Here is a 17,383-nt window from a genome sequence, read left to right as displayed (position 1 = left end):
CTTTATGGGAGGAAGGTGATATGATTTCTTGGTATTTTTCTAGCCTTTATCAACAATAGTTACCTCAATGAGAACCACAAATCTTACAAGCTAGAGAAGACCTTACTTATTACGTAATGCAAATTCTCATTTTACAGATGAAAAACTGAGTTCCAGAGAGGTTAACTGTCTTATTTGTAAACAATTCTAGAACTTAAATAAAATTAAGTTCACCTTCTGACTTCTTGTCCATGGCTCTTTCCATCACAAGATGGCCTCCTGCTCTGAAATGCTTGTGCAATAATAATATAAATAATAATAAAAAATGTCACTGCCAAAACCGGTTTGGCTCAGTGGATAGAGCATCAGCCTGTGGACTGAAAGGTCCCAGGTTCGATTCCGGTCAAGGGCACGTAACTTGGTTGCGGGCACATCCCCAGTAGGAGGTGTGCAAGAGGCAGCTGATTGATGTTTCTCTCTCATCGATGTTTCTAACTCTCTATCCCTCTTCCTTCCTCTCTGTAAAAAATCAATAAAATATATATTTTTTAAAAAAATGTCACTTAGCTCTGATCTTAAAATAAGCATGCACCTACACCTCAATACATAAAGCATTACTCATAGCGAATTAATGTTCTTCATGTAGAAGCTGAAGTAACAGTCATTTGGTGATATTTCCATTTATAAATTGAAAAGAAAATTATTTTTACCTCTCTGTGATTTTTTCATATTAATCAATTATTACATTCTCTTTCTTTGTCTGCCTCTTTAAATTATTGAGTGGACTAAGATAACAAATAAAACAAAAAATATCAAAGCCAAAGATGTTTATTATTGTGAAAAGGAAAAATGGAATTTGAGGACAACAACGATAAAAAAAAAAAAAAAAAGTAGATGGAGAGGAACAGGAAAGAGTAGTGAGAACCAAGGCAGAAGAAGATTTGACAGCTTCAAGGACAGTGAGTAAATAAGTAAAGAAAAGTAGGTTGAGATTTGTTTTATGTTTATTATGGTAGGCACACAGTAAATGACTGATGGATAAGATAAAGGGAATGATGGTGTCAAAGGCTAATGCAAAAGTTCTCAGTCTCTAATACACATAAGAACTACCTGAAGTGTTTGTTTAAAACACAGAGTTCTGAGTCTTTATCACCAGAAATCCCATTCAGCCACTGGATTAGGGAGGACTCAGAAATAAGTACCCTGGATAATTCTAATGATCTTACCTGGAGAAACATGAGCTAGACTTATTGAAAAGAATCAGGACACAGAAACCTAGAGAAGAGAAAAGATAGGAAAAGGAGATTTGAATAGAAATCAAGGAAGAAAGAAAAGGAAACTAGAAAGTAAGGTGTAACTAAAGTAAAGGGATGGTTTAGAAGAAGTATGTGTGGGTGTGCATGAAAAGAGACAAGACTGGTCAGAGGCAATAAAGCAAGTTGAAAAACCAAAAATATTGAGGAAATTAAGGTTTTTAAAAATAATGTGTGTTTTTTTATTTTTTCCTTTGTAAAAGTAACACATGGTCATTGTGAAAGAGTTGAAAATAAGAAAAGGAGAAGAAATTTTTTGTTACTCATGAATAGCTGCTATTAATATTTTGGTATATTTTCTGCTAGTCTTTGTTTACGCTTAGTTTTTTTGTTTAGAGGTTTTATTTGTTTAATTAGTTTGGATAATATTGTATATGCCATTGAGTATCCTTCTTTTACCTATATATATAAAAGGCTAATATGCAAAGTGTCCCCTTAGGAGTTCGACCAGGAGAACAGGAGTTGGATTACTCGCTATGATGTGCGCTGACCACCAGGGGGCGGTGCAGAACATAGAGGGCGACCAGCTGCGGTGGTGGGACACTGAGGGAGCGAGGGAAGGAGGAACTGGGAGGCAGGGAGGCAGGGAGGCGGGGAACCTGACTGGCCCTGATCGCCAGCCAGGCCTGGGGACCCTACCTGTACACAAATTTCATGCACTGGTCTTCTAGTAGTAATATAAGCATCTCCTAACATAAGGTTATTAATGGAATCCTCTTTTTCAACATCTGCTTAATATTAATAACAATCAGTTCTCCTTTCTTCCTTGCTTGCAGAACTCAGGTGTTTTTAGGCAGTCGAAGGCTCCTGGGAAGACTGCCTCCATTTCCAGGCATAAAAAGTGAATTTTAGTCTTAGTCAATCATGGTATAATTCCATGTCAGTGATTGGCTGAGGAAGAAGCAAGTGAATTAATTCTGGCCAATAATAGGTGAGGGCAAGTAGACAGGCTGGATTTATGGAGGGGATTCTTAGTTCTCAAGAAGTGCTACAAGAAAGAGATAACCCCTTTTCCTGCCTACAGAATGTGTGTGAGAATGAAGTACTAGAGCTGATGATTGGAGCTTTTGCAGCCATCTTGTGTCCGTGAAGGGAGCAATTACGCATAAAAGATACAGAAGAGAAAAGTAAGAAGAACTGGGCTTGGGGTGATCTTGTCACTCCAATTAATTACACATCCCTGAACCCTACCTTGAGACTTCTCTTTATGGAAGAAAATAAATTCCCTATTGTTTAAGCCACTTTTAGTCAGTTTTTCTGTTTCTTGCAGTAGAAAGCATCCTAAAAGAGATAGCATTATAATTTGCCTTAAAAATTTCCTCTTGTAGTATATTTGTATTACAGTTTTTCACTATCTGTTTTTGCCTTGAATATTTTCAAGAAAAAAGTTACTTGCTTAGATAATCATGTAATTTATGTTAGGTAGTGAAGGGGGGTGGGGGGGGGGAAGGGCAGGACCAATAAGCAATAAAGAAAGGAAACAGGAATAAACATGAAATATCTCAGGTCATCAAAGCTGAATCATTCTGAATCTCCACTCCCTTTATTGCTCATTGCTGTCAGCAGAGGTGGTTATCAGTGGCAAGTTACATTTCAGAAGGGAAAATTGGGAAATACAGTCTCAATATAACACACAAATAGAGATGAACACAAATAATCCTCCAAAATACAAAGCCATTCCTGTTTGCAATATCTTGCAAGGCTTCAGATTTTTTCACAAGGCTTTATTTTTAAAATTTCTTTATTATAATAATAATAAAGCTACTTTGGTAATGAGAAAGGCAACCATCGTGCCATGGTAATACCTTGCCATATTAAAATTTGCTGTAGTTTCTACACTGTGTTTAATCCAAATGCATCTGGTCTATCGTGTTGACGATATTAAAGAACTAAATGTTTCCCAAGTGTCTTCCAGGGTAGACTGACCCCTTCCAGAATCAAATTTGGGGCAAGGGTACTTGACTGAACATGATTTAAGGGAAGATGTCTAAATGCCTGTGCTAACGTCTGACAAAGGAACAGCAGAAGAAACTCGCATTAACTGCCTCTGATTTCATCACGAGTTGTATTTGGGCCTACTTATAATTTGAGATTTGAGATTTGTTTACTTTTTAAATATTTAGTTGTCCTAGAGTCAAATTTTGGAAAGGCCTCCCAATGTAAAAGAGGGTGTGCCTGGGCAACACAGTAATCTTAATGACTACAATTATAAAGCACTGGGCTACAATGACCTCTAGGTAAATATTAGCTCCAGTAAGTGGACGTAACACACATTCGTAACTTTATATTAACCATTATTTTACAATGTAATTCATATTTAGAAATTATTTTTACCCCCCCCCCCCCAGCACATAGATTGTAAAATGAGATTAAAGTCATAGCTCAGTACAGTGCTCATAAAGTTCTTCAGCAATGTGCTTGTGACTTGTGATATTTCTCACTCTAGTTTCTGGCTAGGAGCATTGATTCATGAGTTGACTATGATAGAGGTTGTAAGGAAAACACAGGCTAAGCTTAAAACTCAAAGAATGACTCTTCTCTATGCAAAAAAAAAAACCTCACCGAAAAACACCCAAAAACCACCAAAAAAAAAAGAAAAAAAGCGCAGCAGACCCATTTCATAAGATACGATGTATCATTTTCTCTATGATGTCTCATAAGTTTGTCTCATGTAAGATTCACTTCCTGCACACTTGGAAATTCTAAAGAAGAAACAACACGCGGAATTTGAAGAGGAACCCACTGTGCTAAAGTTCACCTGAGATCCTGACGAGTGTAGATTGAGGGTAGTTATAAAACTAAGTCCTGTTACAGATTTTTAAATTATTCTAAAATGTGCCACCGGATATGGACAAAGGCAGACACTGATCATGAAAATCATTGGAACCAAGCACAGGGCTTGGCAAATGAAAAGCACGTAATAAGCATTTGTTAAATTAATGACTGCATAAATAAGTTGTAAATAAATTAGCCTTAAATTGTGAAATAATGTATATATCGAAAGGGGAACTGCTTTCTCCACTTTCTTCTCTGATTTTCCTCATTCACTTCCGATTCCCATTTTTTTCAACTAAAGCAAACGAAGAGGAATAGTTTTCTGGTTATACCTATCTCCAGATCCCTGTGGCGGGGACTTCAAGACTACGCCTGAGCTTGATAGTGAGCAAGAGTCATTCTTTCATAATTTGATTGGAGCCTGTGCAATGGAACTGCTGAAGCTTGTAGTCAGTGGAGGTGGGTGGGGCAGTGAAACTGACCACATGGAAAAAGCCTGTGGGATTAGGAAAGCTTGAGGGACAGTCAATGTGTAACCCTGCCCAAAAGTATTCGAATCTTCTGTGCCAAGGTGGGCAGGATCCTGAGAGAGTGGGGCCAGGGAGGTCACTGAGTTAATTCTATACAAACAGAAGGAAACAAACAGTTTCATTCCTCTAAATACCACACTCATGCACCCATCCTTGTCCTCTCTCCTCAGTGAAGCCTGTGTAGGCCCGTCCCATGCTGGAAAACGCATTTGTGCGAGTAGTAGACACACGGGCTGGTGAGTGGACACTCTGTTAAAAAGAGTTATCTCTCAGGAGAAGCAGAAGTGACTTCCAGCTAGCTCCCCGGAGAAGAGAGTAAGCAGCGAGTCAGGACGATTTTGAAAACTCCTTGTAAGTCCTGTTGAACAAGGCACTGGTGAGAATTGTTGAATCTAGTCCTCAAATCCCTACCTACCCTTCTGGAGGACTGTAAGGTACAAACATAGGACCTGTTGCCTGGTGTCACCCTGAACATAAAACATGCCATTCCACACCAATGTACAAATGTGGAAAAAAAAACCTCTGAAAATACCTAATCCACGCTGCTGTTCAGTATTAAAGTTTGTGAGGCCCTACTGGGCCACTGGGTTACAGGTTCCTCTGATGTTCCCCCTTTAAGTTCAATGAATTTCCTTCCAGACTCGGCAGAGTACCTCTGTTTACCTGCACCCAAAGTCCTCCACCCAAAACCTACACAGGGTTGTCATTATGTTAGTGTCATATTCCCCAGAAGCCATTTGGGAAAAGTTGCAATGCCTCAGAAGGTGATTACACATTTGCCATGAGTTCTATACACAGAGTCACCTGTACTCCTGGCACTTTCCCAGGGACAAAAGGCCAACCAGAGGCAGAAACCCTGCTGGTGACCTAACTCCGTTTGCTTTGCAGAGAAATCCGAAACTTCTGGAAGAAGCGTTCCCCACCCTTGGAAAGAAACATCGTGTGCAAACACAGCTAAGTGGCCTCTCTTTTTCTCCCCTTGTCCTCCATCTTCTGAAGGTTGTCCTCCCCCAGTGCTCTGTAGGTCTTAGACCTCCTCCCTGCAGGCAGGGTAAAGTCTGTCTATGGTGCTAAATCACAGTGTTCAAAGTCTAATGGCAAGAGAAGTTGCCCATCATAAACTTTGACTCGAGGTCAAGGACTTGAAAGAAATGAAATGGGGAGTTCTCTTTTTCTTCTTTTTTTCTTATGCTTCTTCCCACCTTGTGCTTTTAAGGAGGGCAGTCATTGGACTCGCAGCTTATTAATAATAATTATGTTGCTTTTATCTGAAGGAATAATACACAAGGAATTTGAATAAACAAAGGGGACTACAACCTCCAGGGCGTCCATTTTAATACCTTTGAAAAACAAAAGGACAGCACCGTTGCCCAACTCGTTGGCCACAGTACGAAACGGGAAGAGCTGACGTTCCAGTAAGAGAAGTGCAGGCCGTGTTTTTAAAGCCTGGGGGGGGGGGGGGGGGAAGCATACCCTTCAGCACTGGCTGTTTTAGAGGCAGCCCACTCTTGCAGAGTGAGCACAGAGGAAAAAACAGAGGCTACAGAGCAAGACGCTTTGCAGGAGAGTTGAAACAAACAAGAAAAAGTTTTATTTTGAAAATACAGTCTTTAAAGATAAATTTGGCTTCCATTTTCCATATCCAGGTGCATCCAACAAGATACAAAAACAAACAAAACAACAACACCAAGACCCACGACATTATGTACAGAGCTCTAAAATGAGCCGTGCATATCTACAAGGAACTCGCATATGCTCTGTGTGAAGGGATGTACGTGTGTGGCTGTCTACAGTTCTCAGTCCCCCAGAAGCTGAGTTAACTCCCTGGAGCTGCAGGTGCGGCTGCAGCAAGGGCAGAGCTGGGGTCAGTGAAGGGTTGGGGGTGGAATCCCCTGGTGGGAGGTGTGGAGGGGTGTCTGGGGAGAGGAGCGGGGGGGCGGGGGGGGGCCACGGGGGACAGATCCTGGGCTTCTCTAGAAGTCCTGCCGCGGGGTGTGAGTCAGGCTGTGCCGCCGCAGATCACAGTTTCGCCTGAACACTTTGCCGCACTGCTCGCAGCTGTAGGGCTTGATGTCTGTATGGGTGAGAAGGTGAGTTTTCAGATTACTTCTCTGATTAAAGGTTCTTCCACATGTGGGACATTTGTGTGGAGATTCCTGTTCAGATGTGAAGCAAGCAAAGGGATTAATCCTTCGCACCACCACCACCGCACCCTTCTCAATCGTTGTCTTATTGGTATCACTTAACACACGCACACACGGCAACAAAAGAGAGGCACTTGCAGGAACAAATCTCTGCTCCTAATCCTCCAATCACTAACACACACGCGCAGGCACACACCGGGGCCGATCGCACTGGTATCAGCGCTGGCCACCGCGGTGGGCTTTGTGGTTCCCAGCTCTTTACATTTCATCACCGTGTCACAGGCAGGAAGAGGGGGAAGGAAAAACTCTAATCCTCTCTTAAGGAACGACATTCTCCCGGGTAATAAGTCTCCTCTTTGCTGGAAAATTAAACTATTCCTCAATGTTCTGAACACTACAAATTATGAGGCCCCTGGGAAAGAGAGAGCATATGGGATTTCACCATGCCTCCATTATCAAAATTACCTTTATTTCCTCCCAAACACGAAAGCCTTACATGCAGGGCAGATCGGATGAAAAAAAAATAATAATTCTAAAATTAGGATGTAGAATAAAGAGAGTGGCCTGTTCTTTAAGAAAATATAACACTCTTTTATGTTAAATAGGGTTAATCTTAGGTATTAAAAAAAAAAACCCGGGGTATTGCTTTTCCCATCTAGAAAAATAATCTAAATAGAGTCTTTTAAGAGGAAGACTCTGCCACGGAACACCTTTGGCCGAGCAAACATGATAAAACGGAACCAGACACTGTTTTTGTGTGTGTTTGTTTTTTTTAACAAGAAAATAAACTTACCTGCATGTGTAAAGTTTTGTGAACGGCTAGAGTTCTAGACTGACAAAATCCTTTCCCACACTCCTGACACTTGAAGGGCTTTTCTTTGGAATGAATATACCTGAAAATCAATATAAGGTTTCATTGAAATGGCTTTCCCACCACCGTGAGGAGATTCTTTTAACAATGACTGAACTCGACGTCATGAAAGGGCAAAAGAAACAGGATTCCCCTTATGTATGCTTTCAGGTTGTATTGTTTCCCCCGCTGTGTAATTCTGTTTATGGTTAACCTCAACTAACAAGACTCTTCCAAACATGCACTGGACGTCGGTTTATCTACACTTGATCGCCCTCTCTGGCGTATTCTGGAGCTCGAAATCCTGCCGAGTAAGTCCTTCTTGGCCTCTACGATTTCGCCAGGGATTTAAACGGGCCAAATCGAGATGTAAGGGGGGGGGGGGGGAGGAGGGGGACTGACTTGAGCGAATCCCCTACCAGCCACGGAGGATCCGTACTCAAGTCCCACCTTGGGTAACCAACAGCTAGTGGAGTCCCAAGAGAGATACCCCACCCCACTCCTGGGAAGTTTGTACCGGATGAAAACATTTACGTTGATAGCATTTCTTCAATTGCCGTTGGTTAATGCAGAGTTTAAGGTCCTAGGGGCGGGGTCGGGGGAGGGGGGTGTAACTGTGTCTAAATTCAGTGATCCGCAAATAAATTTAAAAGGAAGGTCCTGGCGTTAGGCTCTGGAGAGCACGCTGGGGTGGGGGCTGGGGGTAGGGAAGGGAGGGAACCCAGTTGGGGGTGGCCCGAGGAGATATCCAGAAATTGTCTCCAGGCTGCCATTGGGGGATTTGGGGTCCCTAGGCTTTACCTGCCCTCCACCCCAAGGGCGACCTGGAGGAAATTGAGAAACCAATCACAGCACCAAAACCAACCCACCAGGTTTTAGCTGCCAACGCAGGAAAAAAGGACCCCCCGCATGCATCCCGAACTAGAACGCAGCAATGGCCGGTGAGGAAACAAGGTAACTACTGGTGGGTTGCTGTGGCCTTTGGGGATACATTCTAGTTCGGAGGGGCTTTCCGGGACACTCGGAATGTCTCTGAGGCTTTGGCGTTTACAACGAATTCGCCGCACCTCCCGCGGCCAACCTCCTGCTCCATCTCACCTGTGATCCCGCAGGTGGTCTTGCCTCCGGAAGGCCTTGTGACAGATGTCACACGTGTACGGCCTCTCGTCCGTGTGGGTCCTCTCGTGGATGAGCAAGTTGTAGGATTTGGTAAAGTGTCTGCCGCAAAACTTGCAGATAAACTCTTTTTTCGTTTTAGAGGGCAGCCTCCCTCGGGAGGGCTTTCTGTCCGGAGTCAATTTGCTGAGGCCCGAGATGGGGCTGCCCAGCCCCGGGCTCAGCTTGGTCAGCTCGCCCATCTTAGGGGGGTCCTCTTGCGTGGCTGCCACGGCCAAGTTGGCAAAGTCAAAACGGGGCCGGTCCTTGTGCAGGGCTGGGAGGACGTGGGCGATGGCTCCCTGCTTGGGGTGGAAGAGGTGCGTGGTGAAGGGCAGAGCCTGGAAGGGGAAGCGCGCGTCCATGAGGCCCTGCGCCGCCGCCATCTCGGTGAGGGTGGAGCGGGTGATCTCGTGCACGTTGGGGTACCCCAGCGTCCAGTGGTTCATGTGCATGGTCTGCACGGCGCTGAGCCCGTACAGGCCCTGCAGGTGGTCCACCGCGGCGGGGAAGGTGTTCACGGCCTGCAGGAAGGAGTAGTTGGTGAGCTGCAGCGACGGGTGGAGAGGGATGGGCGCCGGCAGGGCCTTGCTCCCCATTTTCCGGGCTTCCGGGGGGCGCAGGGAGCCGCCCCTTTCTTCCAGGACTCAGAGGCGGGTGGGTGTGGGGCTCCCGTGAAAACCCAGAGAGACGACAGCAGAGACAGCCTAAAAATGACAGGGAGAGAGAGGCAGAGTCGTGATTGTTATCCAAACCAGCTCGGTCTGAACTTTGGCGCAGGCGCGAGTTACCACACCTTCCTTCTAAGTCCTCCTCCCCACCCTCCTCCCGCGCCCTTGCGCCGGGCCAGGGCGTCAGGCGGCCAGGAAAGGTCCCCTGTGAGCTGGGTACCCACAGGAAGGCCGGGCTCCTGCAGGGATGGAGCCGGAGACTCAGGTCCGGGAGAAGGAAAGGGGGCAGGGGCGCTCCAGCAGAGGCAGCGCCCGGTCCAGCCCGCCCACCTCACCCTGTCTAGCGAAGCTCAGTCAACCCCGACAACCCTCGATGCCAACACCACGCAGGCCCCGGATGAGCCCCCAGTCGCCTGAGAGCTACCCGAGAAGGATGGGCTGTGGGTCCCATCTGCTCAGCCCCGCACGCGCGGCGGCTCCTACTGGTGCGCCCCGCACTTACCCGGGCCCAAGGGCCCGGGTGCCGGGAGCGCAGCTGGGGGTGCTTCGTGCTCACGGGCCCTGGAGCACTCGGAGAGGCCCGATTTGCCCCGCGCTGACCTCGGAGGTTTTCTTTTTCCTTCCTCTGCCTCAGTCCCATTCATCAGCGGTGACGGGCCGCAGGAAAGAAAAGTGACACCTCCGGGCCGGGTTCCACCAGGAATCGCCTCCTCCTTCCCAGGGGCCTTCCACTCCCACCCCCCACCAAGATCCCTTCCAGATGGTTCGGCTCCCGGGGAGAGATTGGGGGTGGGCGGAGAACGTCCCTGAGGCCTGAAACCCTTCTCCCGGGTGGAGCGCCAAGCTCCAGGGCGGCTCGAGCGGCTTCCCGACGTGGTATCGGGGCTCCTACCCCGAGGAGACCTCGGGAGTAAAGGGTGGAGAGAGGGCTCCCTGGGGAGGGAAGGGGAAGGAACAGCAGGGGAGCCGCAGCGGCGGGTACAGCGAGGTCCTGGCGGCCTGGAGGAAGCTTGTTTCTCCTCCTGGAGACGTGTGCTCGGTGCTCCTGCCACCTGGACGCGGGGCCGAGGTCTGCGGCCTGGGCCCAGGCAGGGAGCGCACGCTCTGCTCTCCCTGCGCCCCCAATGGCAACACGGAGGTCTGCTTTCAGATCCAGGTTCCCAGAAGCACCTCGCGTGCATTCAGGGTGGGCCCACAGTCTCCCACAGCCAGCCCCTTCACAGCACCGGGTTCTGCCAGCTCCTCGGAACCGCACCTTGTCTCCGAGGGCGGCTCTCCAGGTGTGGGACTCAATTGCTACAAGCTGTCCCTGGAGAGGAGCGGGCGGGCCCGGCTGAGCCATCACCCTTTGCGCCTGGCTGTTGAAACCAGCGGAAAGGTGGGAGAGTTTGTTTAGCCTTCCCTCTCCACCCACCCATTCCTTCTCTAGTGTGTGGTGTTGCCAGTGGCTCTGAGGGCAGACGTAGGGGGCTGCGCTAATGACACAGCGCTCTGGCAAGACAGAGTCTGGCTGCCTCCACGAGGCCCACACCTTCTCTCCCTCCTCCTCTGCTTGGAAAGGCTCAGAGACAGGGATTTATTAATGAACCGCTTCTGCCTGGTGGTATGCGGTCTGGGAGTTCAGGCCTGGAGTTAATGAGAGGTGTGTAACAGTCAGAGGGTCTCAGTCAGACCATTCAACCGAAACTGTAAACCTCCTTTCGGAATAAACTTTCCCACCGCAAATCACGATTCATTTTTGTTCAGTGGCCCTCTCCTGGGGAGATTAGAAAAAGGATTCTGCTCACATCCCTGGTAACCTATCTGATTATTTCCTCTTCCATTAAAATAAATTGCACCTTTATTTCCTCCTCCTTGCATAATGAGCGCCAAGAAGAGATTCAAAATAGTATTTTCCTCTAATGTTAAAAAGCAGCCTCCCCGATAGAGAGGAAACCAAAATTATTATTTGGGTGTATTCCCAGATTTCTTAGAAATAAATACAGGAGGAAAGCACAGCTCCCACCATGGTCTGTGTGTGTGTGTGTGTGTGTGTGTGTGTGTGTGTTGCCAGTGGAAGGACTACCACAACGGTGGTTTCGATTCCAAATACACGAAGTGAACTCTGCCATAAAGGTTACATGTTAATTCTGCCAGCAGGAAGTTGAATGCCATCCTCCTTCCCTACCCCCCCCCAATGGTTCATAACACAAAAATTAAAGATTCCATTGTCATTCAGCTTCAGGGGGGTACACAAGTGCTATTTCCTAGTCTGTGTTCATTTTAATCTGCAGGACAAATAGTGTCTTCACAGAGGAGCAGACTCATTGGTGACTTCTGAACGCCTTCTACACACAGAACAACGCTAAATATCCACCTAACACTTTTGCCATAAGTAATCAGGGAGTTCAGATTTCCACTCTCCCGCCGAGTTGCTGGGAATAGAGGTCAAAAACAATATTTTAAGTCGATCTACAGAGATCTGCGGTACTTTCGTTTTGCCTGGAGTTGAGCATGGAGCTCCCATATTCTGTCTCGGGCAGTAACAGTTACCGTTTGCTGTCATTTCTCCACCAGGCCCTTGGGGACCATTGGTTACTTTTAATTTTGCAAGGAAAGAAATTTAAACCAATGAAAATACGTAAGTATTTCAGTGGAGCTGGGGCTGGTTTTCTTTCATCACTCTTCTTCACAGGAATTTCCAGGCATGTACAGAAGTTTGGTAAAATTTAGCCCACTGGCTGTCAACAAGTGAGATGTGTACATACTAATTTCAGTTCAGTGAAGCTCTCAAAGCGTTGGCAAAGAAAGGGGTACGTGGTAATTGGACAAGGAGTCTCGCTTTTAGGTAATAGTGTAGTTACACTGAATTATCTAACAATACTATACAGTCAGGGGTCATCTGCTAAAACCTGTGCGTGGGTGTCTGAGCGAACGGACTGATAGATCGATGGGCTCGCTGAATTTCAGCCCAAAAGCCACAATGGAATTTTTACATAAATCAGAGAAGCTGCAGTCCAAGTGGATCTAAGGAGGTCATTTTGAAAAAGTAAAATAAAAATGGCCAGACTGGATCAGGTGAACTGAGAAAAAAAAAAAAAAAAACAACAAAAAAAAAACCCGCCAGCGAAGTTCCTGCCCCTGTGCAGCGCCTCTGCCTTCCCAAGGAGTTAATTAAATTAAGATGCCTTCCGCATCAGGGTTGTTTCTCTCTGCTCCCTCGCTCCCCCTGCGTGAGTAATTTTCTGGTTCTGCTCAGGATTGCCGTTTGTTTAGCAGAGAAACGAGCTGTCTGAGGCGTTTCGCTCCGGAAACGCCAGCCCTCTTTTGTTCTCTGCTAACAGGTAGGCAGACAGATCCAGCGCTCCCTCCACAAACACCCTTTTCTCCCTCCTTCTTTCTACAACTGCTTCTTCTGCTATTTCTTGAGAATCCAAGCGTTTCAGACCCGGGGGAGTTTGCCTTCCGCCCCCTCCTCCAGAATTGGAGGGTGGGAGGATAATCAAAAGGCCAGCACAAGGTTGGAGAATTACCTGGGACTGAACTATGACTTCCCTTTAGAAACGGGGGAGCTAGACAGGCACTGTGTGTCCTGGCCCGTCCGCGCTGCGCCGCGGCTGCCCTGGGACGGCTGGATGGGGGATCCTATGGCACCCAGGGGCAACGGGGTTTTATCTCAGGGCATGCTGATCAGCTTTTATAAGAAGACTTGATGAATGCTTCGATTAGATGTTGCCAAACAAAACTAAAAACAGTACATAAAAGTGTGTGTCCATGGGTGTTAGCTGGGAATGACATGCCTGGGATCAGACAAGTGAGAAACAATGCCCAGGATTGCATCCATATGATCTCTTCTCACAATTTCTGAACTTGTGGACCGCCGGGCCGAGAATCAGCGCCCCCTGCATGCCCCGCACCCTTCCTTTCTCAGGGAGCCTGCAGTCCCTTCCCAGAGCGGACACTCACCTCCCGCGGAAAGGTCCGCCGGGGCAGCGCCGCTCAGACCCGCTCCAGGCAGTGAGGCGCACAGCTTGAAAAGGTCAGTGGGTCCACGCCGGGCAAACTTCTCTTTGCGCACGGAGTCCCGGCAGCCGCGGACATTCTCTGGAGCATTACGAGCCACAAAAAACGAGAGTGGATCCTCGCCTGGGTCGGAGTCTGTGGGCGTGGAGTGCGTCAAGACCCGCGGTGCTCGGAGCCGGCGCTCAGCGCTCGCCCGGAACCCAGCGCCTCCGCGAGCCTCTGGCGGACTCCGGATGGAGTCGGAGTCTGCCCCCTCGCAGGGCCATCACCCTCCAGCAGCGAGCGCGCCGAGCTCTGTCCCCGCCCGCGTCCCTCCCTAGGCTGTTCGCGGCCGGGAGTCCAGAGCTTTAGTAGCGGCCCCGCCTCCCCTTCGGGCGGGCGTCCCGCCGCCGCGCGGGGCCCACAGCTGCCAGGCTCCGCCTCCGCGCCCGGCGCCCGCTAATGGTCCACTCTGTTTACTTGTGTTTGGATAGCAACTGAGTCTTAAAGGCACAGGTTTGCCGGAGGTTTCCCAGTTAGAAGCGAAGGTGACTCAGTTCAACACTGACACACAAACACAACGCCAACCCCTTTCCTTCTCCGAGCCACTTTTCCTTACAGTGCTACAAACTCAGCAGCGGGTCTCCTGCCTCTGGAAGACCCCACAGAGGAACTGAAGGACGTGCTGTCGTTTTACTTGGAACTCCCGCCGAGTTCACGTCCACATCCTAGCACATTTAGCATAACCATCTTCTTCGTAGGGTAAAACCAACCAGTTCCAGATTGCATTCTTCAGCATATAGCACCCTTCCCCAAACTTAAAATACAGTGTTGTACATATTCTTGGGTCAATTTTGACTCTGTGTTTTCTGCTCTCACCTGTTGTCTAAACGGTTTGCTTTGGAGGTGACAATGGCTAATTTCTTAATGACTGGAAAGGCATATGTGGAATATCCCAGGAGACTTGTCTTCCCATATTTAAGCTCTCATCAGCCAGTGTACGTTTCCTAAGCAGGTAAGCGACTTAAAGAGGCGGGCTTCTGCAACGCATTGGTAAATAAAGAATCCGTCCGGAATTGGGTGAGGAACAAGCATTTACAAAATTTAGGAAAATACTATTTTAGCGTCTCAAAACGTGTACATCTTCATTCCCAGCCAAAAAAAAAAAAAAAAAAAAAAGTAGAGTTCATTGTTTAGTCGCCAGGAAACTGAATCGAATTTGAAGTGTAGTGATACATTTTTCAGGTTCTTCTAAAGGTTTGGTCCCGGGAGAGAGGAACTGCAGAACGCACTTCAACTCCCGGGAAGTGGGGCGACCGAGTGACAGGAAGGGAATGACACACACTCATTGGAAACGGCCTCTTTCCAGATGAGATCTGGCTGAGCAACCCTGAGCAAAGCGCCCTTCTTCCCAGCCCTTTGCCGGGGGAGGGGATGTGCCTTAGCCCCCTGGCAAGTCCTCGTTTTGGGGGCACAGATCTTCCAGCCAACAGGCTGTACAATTCAATTGTTCCGCCAGAAAGTGGTTTTGGATGTGCCACCTCAGAGAGCAATTAAAATAATCTCAATCGTGCAAGGAAGTGGACAAATATAAGACGAAACACTGTCAAAAGGTGAACTAGTGATTGGGGAGGGGGGGCAGGCAGAAGCTACGAGATGTTAGTTTATTAAGATAAAATTCTATTTTATTTATGCCGAGGTGGATAGAATTTTTCGTTCCTTTGGGGTAAAACCTAATTCAGGGAGAGCAGATCTTTTTTTCCTTTCCAATTTCCAATTCGCAAAGGTTAAAAAGTGAGCTCGGAAGGCAGACCTGGGTGTTTAATATCCTTCAGTATTGAACTGCTTCGAAGGAGATTTGACAAACAGCATGGAAGTAGTAGCACGTCTAAGAGCTCAGGATTTTTTTTTTTTTTAAGTTTTCCCTGGTGGCTTCTATAGGGGTGCTTTCATTTTAGTATTCCGTCCTGACCTCCAGCTACCGGGATGCCTGTGGTCCCCTCTCTCTAACCGCCTCATTCTTTCCGCAGCTTTTCTCAATTTGGACGAGTTGGAGGGAACTTTCTCTTCTTTCAGACCCCCAGGACACGCACGCCAGGGGTGGTGACCTGAAGCGTGTGTTCCTACGCGCTGCATTTCCTTTTCACAAAAGTGGTGGCAATTCCCCAGCGGCGGACTTCACACCTTCCTACGTGTGTGTGTGTGTGTGTGTGTGTGTGTGTGTGTGTGTGTGTGGTGCGAAACCGCCTCCTTTTCCCCCCGCAAAGTAGCCAGAATTTACAACCACCCATGAGCTGAGCCCTCTTTCTGCAAACCTCCCGAGCCGAGGCTTTTCCATAAATGCGTTTACCTCGCCCACCCGCGCCTCCGACGTTCCACAATGGAGTCTGGGCCACGCCGGCCCCGAGCGCTGCAGTCGCTTGAAAGGTAGGGAGGAGTCGGCGAGTTCCGGGCTTTGCGGGAAGCGGCGTGTTCCCGCAGCCTCCAGGCCCGGCCAACTCCATCGGCAGGTGCGCGACCCACGTCGAGGGCGAGCCCCAGGCTGAGCCCGGTGCAGCCCAGCGCGCAAGGCTCCCGGGAGTCCCCTCCGCGCCCACCCGCAGCACGCCCCGGCGTTTCTCCACGCTCAGCCCGGCGAGCCCGAGGGTCCACACCGGCCTCTAGGGCGCACCCATGGTGGGGGCCCACCCAGGAACAGCCTCACTTGCCGGACTCTCCGGGCGACACCTCCTGGCGCGGAAGATTGGCCACCGGGCCCAGCGAGCTGTGGGGTCCGGGTGTGAGGAGAGGGACGTCCCGCAGCCTACGGCGGCCCAGCTGCGCGCGGGGGCTGAGGCTCCGCACAGCCGCCCCATTCCCCCTGCGCCCCGCGGAGCTGCGCGGCCCGTTCACTCTGACATTCACGCCGGCTCCCGCTTCGGTTGCCCTTGCGGCTCTAGGCTTTTGACACCAAGGACGCTTCCAGGGAAATGGCCAACAGACTGACGAGGGGCGCGCTAGTGGCTGCTGCCCAAACCCGATCGCCGAAAGTTTACGCCCCTGGAGGACGGGATGAAGGCCAGCGAGAGGAAACGCGGAGGAGTTGGAGGAGGAGGGGGCCGGAGCGCGGGCCCCTTCCCCCCGGCCCACCCAGGAGGCTCTGCCAGTGCAGCGGCGAGCAGGTGTCTGACAGACTCCAAGCCTTCCCACTCCCGCCGCCGCGAGCTGCGGATCTTTAAGACACGCACTATGGGAACCCCATTCTTTCCAAAGGGATCCCAGCTGCCATGACCTCCGAGGACTCGCCACCCTTTTCCCCGGCCTTCCCCAGCCTCTGCAGGGCGGGGACCTTCTGCATTTGAACTTCCCGCACTGTTGGCTGCCTTGCGCCGGGCCCGGACGAGTTGGGGGGCCCAGCGTGCACTTCAGCCTCGGAGTAGTGAGGAGGTCCGCGAAGGGCAGCGGGCTTTGGGTTCAGAACTGTGGGTGTGGGGGGTCCAAAACCTAAGAACTTTATCTTTTAAAAAAGTCAGTTGGAGTCGGCGCTTTACAACGCGGATGGGAGGGGAAAGCGCAGCCGCCGCGGGAGCTCAGCCGCCGCGAGAAGACCCGCAGCGCCCCCTGGAGGCGAGGTCCGCGCACTGCGCGGCGCGGGCCGCGGGCGGTCACTGGGGCGGCTGGCTCCCGGGTGCGAGTGCGGGGCAGCCAGCGACCCCTCCGGCCGCTGCCATCCCTCCGCCTCCACCCGGGCCCTTGTGATACGGAGGACGAGCGGTGTGCGCGGCAGGGGTGTGGGGGGAGGGCCTGAGCCTGCTGTCAGCGCGGGGCCTTGCTGAGCGCTCCACGGGGCGGCCCCAGGGTCTCCTCTCCTGGCGGGTTTTTCCACGGCCTCGGACACGTCCCTGCCGGGGAGGCAACAAGGCTTTCCCAGGGGACCGCGTTCGGAAAGGACGCCCCACTCTCCACGCCGTACCCCTCATCCCACCCCAGCATTTGAAGCTCTGTG

At 49.6% G+C, this 17,383-nt stretch overlaps 1 protein-coding gene across 2 annotated transcripts; it reads right to left on the bottom strand.

The window, feature by feature from the left end:
- Window positions 1-6,157: 6,157 nt before the first annotated feature.
- On the bottom strand, window positions 6,158-13,742 carry OSR2 (odd-skipped related transciption factor 2). Of its 2 annotated transcripts, none has more exons than XM_080646676.1 (4): window positions 13,363-13,742; window positions 8,690-9,453; window positions 7,535-7,634; window positions 6,158-6,671 (listed from the first exon to the last, which is right to left on the bottom strand). In XM_080646676.1, exons 2-4 carry the CDS (start codon window positions 9,343-9,345, stop codon window positions 6,597-6,599), a joined length of 831 nt encoding a protein of 276 aa, XP_080502802.1. In that variant the 5' UTR covers window positions 9,346-9,453; window positions 13,363-13,742; the 3' UTR covers window positions 6,158-6,596. The 2 variants fall into 2 exon arrangements, with proteins under 2 accessions (XP_080502802.1, XP_080502801.1); XM_080646675.1 differs by having other exon boundaries at window positions 6,162-6,753.
- Window positions 13,743-17,383: the final 3,641 nt, after the last annotated feature.

Source organism: Plecotus auritus (assembly GCF_963455305.1).
Source record: "Plecotus auritus genome assembly, chromosome: 11".
NCBI classification, from domain to species: Eukaryota; Metazoa; Chordata; class Mammalia; order Chiroptera; family Vespertilionidae; genus Plecotus; species Plecotus auritus.
Note: the sequence above shows the minus strand (reverse complement) of the source record. Positions and strands in the feature narration are given on the sequence as shown.